We start from the raw sequence: 10,119 nt of genomic DNA on the forward strand, positions 1-10,119 counted from the left end.
ATACCTATGATTTGGAGGGAAAATCAGTGCTTACAGGCTGTTGGGCCTCTGGCTCTCCATTCCCTGGTGCGTGGCTGAGAGGCTTCACGGCTGCCGAGGGTTGGATGTCCCCTTTGGGCAAATGTTGACTACCTTCTGAGAGGGAGTAAGACTGGCTCTGAAGATTCAAAAAAGAGATACATAAAAATGCTAGAGCACTCACACAAGCCAGAGGCCCCATGGGGTTGACATTCAAAAGATGAAAATGTCCTCCTGAACTGCTATGGCAGGGACCACTTATTCCTGAGGCCCTCTGTGGCTATCAGCAATATCTTAAAAGTAGGCTTCAGGGGCAGCTGGGTAGCTCAGTTGGTTAAGCGCCCGACTCTCAGTTTCAGCTTAGGTCACGATCTCACGGTTTCATGAGTTCGAGCCCTGCATTGGGCTCCTTGCTGACAGTACAGAGCCTGCTTGGGATTCTGTCTCCCTCTCTCTGCCTCCCTCCCACTCACGCTGTCTTTGCCTCTCTCAAAATAAATAAATAAACTTAAAAAAAAGTAGGCTTCAGTTTCTCTGAAAGATATACTGAATGTAAGGCTCATAATCTTGACTAGCAAGAAAATGTTATCTACAGAAGATTTTAAATATAACACCTCCCCAAAGAAGATATTTGTAGGCTTGCAACCATTGAGTGCAAATTTAGTTTATAGCAAAGGGAAAAAAACCTTCATAAACAAAGCGATAGTTTACAGAACATTTTTGAATTTTTTTGTCTTTGCTTCTAGTTTACATACAATAAGTCATTTCTTGCCAGGGGAAGCTACAGTTGGTGCAGTAAAACCTTATTAAAATTTTTATTGCAACAGTTTTAGATATACACTTTTCAATGTAAAAAAAAAAAATCACAATTTAACTCAGACCTGCCTTGTGTGTCGTTGGTTTCAAATGGTAGTATTTTAGTCAATTTTTAGTCATTAATAGTTTATAGACACAGTATTCACATGAGCGTAGACATTTCAGAATAAAAACCTAAATGTTAAGTCCATTCCTTGGATATCTGCAAATATCTGAATATTTGATGCTGCTTAGAACTAATACTGCTTAGAAATAATATTTTCACTTTTCAGTCCAAGTTCTATGGCCTTGGCCTCATAGGAGTACTTTTACCTTGGTTTACGGATATTTGTAACATGAACCTGTCTTCCCCACAAAACCCTTATGGGCAGAGCCTACCAGATTTTGTGCAACTTTGCTACAACTAACAGCTTTAATCATACATTCCACAAACACGTATTAACCATTTGCTCTCTGTGGGGCACTGTTTACTATCTTGTTTTAAATACTTCTCTTTAGCCTCTCCTGAGAGATTTTTGACCAATGGAGAAAAAAATATATTCCAAATGCATTTTAAAAGCATGGTATGCTGTTGTGAAAACCAACAGTGAGGAGTAATCACAATGGTATAGTGCAAAATTATTAATCACGATTTCATAGTTCAAATTTCTCCACATGCTAACTAAAATGAAAACTTTGTTTGATTCCCAAAGGCAATAAATACTTACATGACGATTGCCCATTTTCGTTTTTCTAAGATAGTTGTTCTGTATTTCATTAAGAGATCAGGTCTCCTTCAGGCCAAGTTTATAATAGTTTTCCCAGGGCGTAATATCTCTTGTGTTTAATAAGTAACTTTTGGCATTGAATTTGAATACATTATTGGGGATGGGTAGGGAGTGGTGATAGCTACAAATGAGCTTAAGCTTCCCAAGCTACTTTGTAGACCATCTTTTTAAAATAAAATATTTATTAATACATCAAGTATGGGCTTTTTAAGTTGAATAGAGAGCTGCTTTTCGACTAAAGGGCTAAACCTGTCTCACTTCTGGATTATTGAAAGGGTCATAATTTGTTTATTTTGGGTGTTTATTTAAAATTTTATAGCTTGTAATAATAAAAGCATTAACCAAACAAGACTGAAAAATCTTACCGTCTTACTAATATCACCATTATTATTACACAGAATCTTTTTGAGGGCAAAATTGAGTTATGTTAACATCATCTTTATAATCTAGCTGGTTTTTGAATTAAAAAGTAATATGTGCAGATGGTAGTTTTTTTTCTAATAGTGTGAAAAGGTACTGTGAAAAGTAAACCTACTGACTTCCCAGGCCCTCCTCCTGGTGGCTTCTTGTGAGTCCTTCCAGAAATTGTTTGCATTTTCTTTTTTTCTTTTTTCTCTTTCTTTCTTTCTTTCTTTCTTTCTTTCTTTCTTTCTTTCTTTCTTTCTTTCTCTGGACTGTGTTTTTTTGTTTGGTTTTGTTTTGCTTTGTTGTCAACACATGGGTTTATACAATGCATTCTTTTCCATGCCTTGTATGCTTCATATACTAAAGACATAATATGACACGGACACATTTCTTTTTCAGTGACCACATAGTAGTTTACTATGAATATGAACCAAACCTTACATCATCAGTCCACTATTCAAGGTCATTTTGGGTTTTTTGTGTGAGTATTTTCATTTATACATCTTTGCCTGTGTGTGCGTGTTTATCTATAGAATAAAATCTAAAGATGTAATTGCTGGACAAAGAGTAAATGCATTTACAATTCTGACGGATCTTGCCCAGCTGTCCTCTGCACAGGTATTGAAACATTGAACTACTCTCAAAGTCCAGCTAACCCATGAGCCTGACTTCATTTTTTAAAATTAATTAATTTAATTATTTTGTGAGGCTGACTTTTTTATTTTTATTTTTTAAAAATGGTTATTTATTTTTGAGAGAGACAGACACAGAATGCGAATGGGTTAGGGGCAGAGGAGAGAGGGAGACACAGAACCCGAAGCAGGCTCCAGGCTCTGAGCTGTCAGCACAGAGCCCAACGTGGGGCTCGAACTCACCAGCTGTGAGATCATGACCTGAACCGAAGTCAGACGTTCAACAGACTGAGCCACCCAGGCACCCCAGAGACTGACTTTCTAAAGACAAAATGTATATCCCCCTAAAATAATATGCCAGTGTCCATATTTTTCTACATACTGGCCACACTAAATATTATTAGAGTTTTTCATTTCTTCCAATTTCAAAGATGAAAAATGGTTATCTCAGTGTTTAATGTACATTCCTTTCTTTTGATATTCTTTTTGTTTCTATATAGCATCATTTTAATTTTTTTTTCTGTAAATTTTTACTTAAATTCTAGTTAGCTAGCATATAGTATAATACTGTTTTCAGGAGCAGAATTTAGTCATTGATCACTTACATTCTTTTGATATTCTTGATATTATATATCACTTCCCTTAAAAGTCATTTGCATGAATTTTTCTGTGGTCTGCTTATGTCCTTTATTTTTATTTTGAGTTATAAGTCTTTTCGTTATTTATTTATAACAACATTTTATAATAAGATCTAGGCCTTTGTCAAATGTAACAATTATTTCCCCCCAATTTGTTGTTCGTCTTTTGTTTCTGTTTGAGTGTGTTTTGTGCATATATGTGTGAGTGCAAAAAGCGTTAGTTTTTATGGATGTATTGACTTGCTTAGAAAAACATCTCTACATTGAGATGGCCAAAACTTCTTGTACATTTTCTTCAAGTTTTTAATGGCTTCTTTTTTAAAGGCTTACATCTTTGATCCCTTGTAATTGACTTGATGTAGAATAAGGAAAGAATGGATTCAGATTTAGTTTTGGTTATTCAATAAAGCCTAGATAGTTATTAAATAATTCATCATTCCTCATCTAGCCCAAGATTCCATCTTTATTTATTTTTTTCAAGATTCCATTTTTTTATGCTAAATTCCCATATAATATAGTGTTAAAAATTCTGGTAGGTTTATTAAATTCTGATTGTATATATTTATACTTTTGTTCTTTCACCTTTATCTATTGAGTGCCTTGGATGTGCTAATTGGTAGGACTATAACGGGGAGCAAGATAGATTTGAATTTTCTCTTCCTAGAATATAGTCCAATGGAGGAGCTATTCAAAAAACAAACCATTACAACATATTGTACAGCCTGTGAAGAAAATCAGCAGGATGCTATGATAGAGGATAGTGTGTGTGTGTGTGTGTGTGTGTGCGTGTGTGTGTGTGTGTGTGTGTGTGTAATTTACTTTAAAAAGAGGTAAGGCTCTTCAAGGAGATAACATTTAAGCTGTGAACAAAAGGATGAGAAGGAACCCATCATTTGAAAAGAGAGTGTTCTAAATCAGATGCTCATAGTTTACGCTGAGGATCAGAAATAAGAAAGAGCTTTGCTAATTGCAGGAAAAGAAAGATGGTGAGTGAGGCTGGATTCTACAATGCGCCAGGTGGGGGGACAGGTGCAGGAGGCAAACAAGACAAAACCCTCCTCCAGGAATTTGCAGTGAATGTGGGGGGAGGGGAATGACAAGAAGACATGAATTAACAACTTAGACTTTGACCATTCTCTATGATTTTGGCCTTGAAGTGTCTAATTTGGGCTCTGCAGCCCAAATTGGGACTCCCAGCCCCAGACTTTTCAGGGACAACTTGTCTTGCTCCATGTCTCTCTGCTGGTTTGGAACCACCCTCTGCGTCACTAACCCTTCCTAGAGTGCTTGATCAGTGCAGTCTCCCTCCCTCCCTTCCTCCCTTACCCCAGGCTGTCAAAGCTCAAAGTTCAGGAGGAACAGGGCAATTTCGTGTGCAATGATCGAAGTGGAGATAAGTTCTGTTTAGGGCTCACAGGAACTGGTACAGTAGAGATATAGTTTATGGCCCCAGGGAGGTGAGATAGAAAGCTTAGAAGCCAAGTGAGAAGTTGACAGACCCTTTTATTTTTCTAGAATGCCACCACTATAGCCACCTCTTGATAATTTCACGTTGCCCATGCTCAAGTTTGGATCTGACTGGAACAGAGCTGTTCTAGTGTGATCTTCTTTCTGCTTCCCCAGCTGGATGGGCCCACAGGAAGGTGGCTGGAATAATTCCCAGCAAGAGCAGCAGGAGGAAGGAAAGGGAATTCCCTGTGACCCCAGGTCATTTCTGGGAGGTTGTCATGGTTGGGGGCCCAGCGGGAAAGGAGAGGATCTGCCTGGGAAAGATGGGAAAGAAGAGTAAGCAGACATTTTAGGAGAGAGGGCACAGAACAGTGAGGGAAGGGTTTTTGTTTGTTTGTTTTACTATCATCTTACAGATTTAGTGATTCCAAATTATTTCAGGTGCCTCATATTTTTCTCTACTAGACCTCTACTAGGTCTGTTCATTTACATCTCTTGAACTTTGGTGGTTTTCTTTTTTTTTTTTAATGTTTATTTATTTTTGAGACAGAGAGAGACACAGCATGAGAAGGGAAGGGGCAGAGAGAGAGGGAGACACAGAATGTGAAGCAGGCTCCAGGCTCTGAGCTGTCAGCACAGAGCCCGACGCGGGGCTTGAACTCACGAACTGTGAGATCATGACTTGAGCCGAAGTCGGACGCTTAACCCACTGAGCCACCCAGGCGCCCCGAACTTTGGTGGTTTTCAAAGTGATGATGTCAGCCAAAGTTCTAATCTCCTTCTAACCTTATGGGTCTCCATAGCAAGTCACAGATCAGTCTTGTCAAAGAAAGTCTCTCCTTCTGTATCACCCACCAAGGTTAAGCTTCTAACACTTCTTAACAATGTCATTTATGGGACACCTGGCTGGTTCAGTTGGTTGAGTGTCTGACTCGTGATTTCAGCTCAGGTCGTGATCTCACAGTTCATGAGATCGAGCCCCGCATGAGGCTCCATGCTGACAGCATGGACAGAGCCTGTTTGGGATTCTCTCTCTCTCCCTCTCTCTCTGCCCTCCCTCCTCAAAATAAATAAATGAACATTTTTTTAAAAAAGGTCATTTATAGGGGCACCTGGGTGGCTCTGTCGTTTAAGCATCTGACTTCGGCTCAGGTCATGATCTCACAGTTTGTAGGTTCGAGCCCTGTGTGGGGCTCTGTGATGACAGCTCAGAGCCTGGAGCCTGCTTCCAATTCTGTGCTCCCTCTCTCTCTGCCCCTCCCCTGCTCACGCTCTGTCTCTTTCTCTATCTCAAAAATAAATAAACACTTTTTTAAAAATGTCATTTATATATTTGTCATGGTTTAAATTGTATCCCCCAAAAGGCAAGTTGAGATCCTAATCCTCAGTACCTATAACTTTATTTGGAAATAGAGTCTTGGCTGATGTAAGCAAGTTAAGATGAACCCTTTAGGGTGGGCCTGAACCCATTATAACTGGCGTCCTTATAAGAAGAGGAACACATGGGGGCACCTGGGTGGCTCACTTGGTTAAGCGACCGACTTCGGCTCAGGGCATGATCTCACAGTTTGTGAGTTTGAGCCCTGCGTTGGGCTCTGTGCTGACAGCTCAGAGTCTGGGGCCTACTGCAGATTCTGTGTCCTCTCTCTACCCTCCCCTTTCTCTACCCCTCCCCTGCTCATGCTCTGTGTCTTTCTGTCTCTCAATAAATAAATGTTAAAAATTAAAAAAAAAAAAAAGAAGAGGAACACACCACGTGAAGACACAGACACACAGGGAGAAGGCCATGTGATGATGGAGGCAGAGGTTGGCGGGATTTAGGGTGTAAGGTGAGGGACGCCAAGGACGTCCAGCCACCATCAGGAGCCAGGAAGAGGCAGGGAAATATTCTTCTCTACAGGTTTCAGAGGGAGCACGGCCCTACCAGCCCCTTGATTTTGGACTTCTAACCTCCAGAACTGTGAGACAGTAAGTTTCTGTTATCTTAAGCCACCCGATTTGTGGTACTTCGTTATAGTAGACTTGGGAAACTAATAAAACCTCTAAAAGAACAAAAACAAAACCCAAACTCACCAGCTGCTGCGATTACCGCAACACGTTGTGCTGTAGAATTTGTATTTAATAAAATTTCCGTTTAGAAAGACTTTGGGAGAATTTCATATTATGTAATCAAAAGACCATAAGTATTTCAGATTATTTTGTAGGCTTACCATGCTCATTAAAATAACGAAAGCACACAGATGCTACTTTTCTAAAGATAGCAGTCAAGTCGCACATTTTTACAGGGATAATTAGCAGTATTTTATGGACGTCTGGTCACTTAGAGAGAACCCAAACATTATTGTTGATTTTTGGACTGATATTTTCCTCTACGTAAAAAAGCCAAAAAATGTTTGTCTTTTTGGCGTGTTTGTCTGTAGTTGTTTTTCCCTCCACATTAGTTCATACATTTTCAAGTGCAGAGGCAGGCCTGTTGCTTGGCGAGTCTTTGCATTGTCTGTGTAGAATGGCTACTTGACTGAGACAAAAACACTGGCATCTGCAGGCAGTGATTATAGCTGCTGACAACAGCTGTATTTCCACACTCTTCTACTTTTCTAGTATTAAAGACCCTGTAGGGCGCCTGGGTGGCTCCATCGGTTAAGCATCTGACTTCGGCTCAGGTCATGATCTCACAGTTGGTGAGTTTGAGCCCCACATGGGGCTCTGTGCTGACAGCTCAGAGCCTGGAGCCTGCTTGGGATTCTGTGCCTCCCTCTCTCTCTCTCTGTCCCTCCCCTACTCATGCTCTCTCTCTGTCTCTCAAAAAATAAATAAATGTTAAAAAAAAAACTTAAAAAAAAAAAAAGACCCTGAAAGTAACACATTGTCCGGCAAGCATAAAAACAAATATCTCAAGGTATAAAAAGTCTTCTTAACTCAGTGACTGGTTAACCTGTACTTGTGCATTTGCCACAGGCAGGATACTGTGCTAAGCTAAGGACATGTGGACAATGTAAGACATAGGTCTTATGTTCTAGTAGGGGAAATAAAACATCCATGGAAGAAAAAAATGCCTCGATTTGATAGAGCATTTTGTGGCAGAAGCACCATGGCACTGGGAGAGCAAAGACCTGGGTCTAGGGTGGTCTCGGTTACAACTTAGGAGTGTGCTCATATTAGAGTCACGCTCTCTCTGGTTCTTTGGTTACTGTTATATAAATGTAAGAATTGAACTCATCTCTACATTTACTTCCAGACCTAAAATACTACGAACAATTAGGAAGGCCTATTGGGACTCTTTGGGTTACAAGTGACTCAAAACTTGGCTCATAATAACTTAACAAACAAGGAATTTATTGGCTCGTACAACTGGAAAAGTTAGTTAGCTTCAGGTGTAGCAGGATCCAGCTACTCAATATATATCCCCAGGATCTATGGTCTCTCTTCACTTCTCAGTTCTGCTTGCTTCCCTCTCAGAGGGATCCTCCTTCTCAAGGGCAAGATGGCCGTCGGTGGGTCCACATTTTCTTCCTCACAATTCCAAATCCAGTGAAAAGAAAATGAGAACTTTCCTTTCCTCCAAATTCAAATACACACCCTGATCTGAATCCCTGGTGCCAATTAGTACTCATACTCTCTCTGAGCTGGCCACCGTAGCTGGGGGGGACGTAGTGAGGACTGGATTTCACGTCACCTCTAGAGCTGAGAGAGGAGTCAACCCCACCCAAACCATGTGGTCTGAGAGTGGAAGAAGGGGTGGGCACCCAGAGAAAACTTGTGTGCTCTTAATGAAAGAAGGGTGAATGTATGGTAGACTGCTTAAAGCAAGAGATGCCCATTGCAGAGGGCCAACAGAGCAGCATCAGGGAAGCAAGAGGAGACAATGAAAGGGAAACGGGAGAGATCCTGAGGATGGGAAGAGAGGTGGAAACAGTAGCCCAGAGTATTTTGAACCCAGTGAGAGGCTGAGATGCGACACCAGAGCCTCCAAAAGAGGAACAAAGTGCCCTTCCCTTGGAGCTGTCACTTCTGGTACAACTTTTTATGCATCCTCTTGGGCAGCCTGCCTGTGGTTGGCCACTGCTAGGGACATGCTCAACAGCTGCCCATGCACCTGTGCGATGCCCCCTCTCTAATGGCTCCATCCTTCCTGTGGATTTTGTCCTGTGAGCTTTGCTTCAGTGCTGGCTGATAGACAGGGCTCCACTGTCCGTCATTCCGTGAAGATGAGCCACCACGTTTGGCCTACACTGCAGAATTTCAGAACTCCACTGTCATTCATTAGCACATGTATCATTTGCTACATTGGGAGTATTATAACGCTGTGCTAAGCTCCACGGGGCAGAAGAAAGGAAGGTAGAAAACAAGGTGCTTTCCCTCCAAAAACTTAGCATTACCTTTCTGTAGGGAATAAGATACAAAAAAATAGTAGGAAACCAGGATGTAATTGATGTACAAAATGACTACTACAGACTATATTATAGACTCTTATAGACGAATACAGACTAATACAGGCTATTCTGTAACTAGTAGGTTACAGGAGTTGGGGGAGAAGAAATGGCAACCCAAAGGAATGAGGGAGGCTTTCATGGGGTCATGGGCCTCACTCTGGGAATGTGGAGTGGCCAGGGCTGGAAGGGCCTTGAGGGGAAGGGCATGGAGGGGATGGCATTGGAAGTGGTGAATGAGTAGGGAATGAGCAGGAGGTGGCCAGAGGGGCAAGGAGCAAGCTGAGGAGCTTGGGAAGTTAATCTAGATAGGAATGCCTGCCCTTGAATTCCTTGCAAAGGGGAAGCTATGGAAGAAGATCCAAGATTTCAAGTGCGAGTTGCCGGTGTTCAGTGCTGCCATCTTTAGTTATGGAACTGTGTAGGATGGAGCTGCTCTAGGAGGCAATGTGGGCACCCAGGTACCAGACAGCCTGCAGAGAGAAGAGTTTCCAGGGCAGGAGGAGGAAGAGCGCTGGATTTGGCTGAGAAGTCAGGGATGGCGCTGTTTGATCCATCCGCACAGAGGGATGGTAGTGTTTTGAGATGTGTGTGGGCAAAGGAAGCAGAAAGAGAATAGAAAGCTGAGGTCAGGACTTGGGAGGCACATTTGGAGGGTGGTGAGAAGACGTCAGAAGGTTCATCGGAGGAACAGAGACAGAAGGAGCAGAGACTAAGAGCAGAGCAAAGTTGGAAGACTGTGATGTCTCAAAAGGCAAGAATGTTTCAAGAGGGAAAGTAGTTAACAATGCTAAACGCACCTGAGAGAAATACGAAGCAAACCAGTGTCTAAAATACGTTTTAATTGTACAAATTCACCTTACGGGTTTTCAGGAATATGCCTGTCACCTGACTGGAAGCCATCTTTCCTCAGTTTTAGTTTTTAATGACTAATTAATAATAAATAGATTCTTATTGAATTAAT

The 10,119-nt window shown here is 41.4% G+C and overlaps 1 protein-coding gene across 3 annotated transcripts in view; it reads right to left on the minus strand.

Annotated features, from left to right (window-relative positions):
* Window positions 1-1,660, minus strand: part of ANXA13 (annexin A13) — a 51,543-nt gene extending 49,883 nt beyond the window's left edge. Inside the window, exons 1-2 of one of the 3 annotated variants that reach the window (XM_060611254.2) lie at window positions 1,542-1,660; window positions 35-157 (exon numbers count right to left, since the gene is read on the minus strand). In XM_060611254.2, the coding sequence (XP_060467237.1) occupies window positions 35-157; window positions 1,542-1,556 (138 nt within the window). In that variant the 5' untranslated portion in view covers window positions 1,557-1,660. Of the gene's footprint in view, window positions 1-4; window positions 158-1,541 lie in introns of those variants that run through there. The other 2 variants (XM_060611255.2, XM_060611256.3) reach the window with 2 other exon arrangements.
* Between the last annotated feature and the right edge of the window lie 8,459 nt (window positions 1,661-10,119).

The sequence above is a fragment of the Panthera onca genome, chromosome F2 (genome assembly GCF_046562875.1).
Source record: "Panthera onca isolate mPanOnc1 chromosome F2, mPanOnc1 haplotype 2, whole genome shotgun sequence".
In the NCBI taxonomy this organism is placed as follows: domain Eukaryota; kingdom Metazoa; phylum Chordata; class Mammalia; order Carnivora; family Felidae; genus Panthera; species Panthera onca.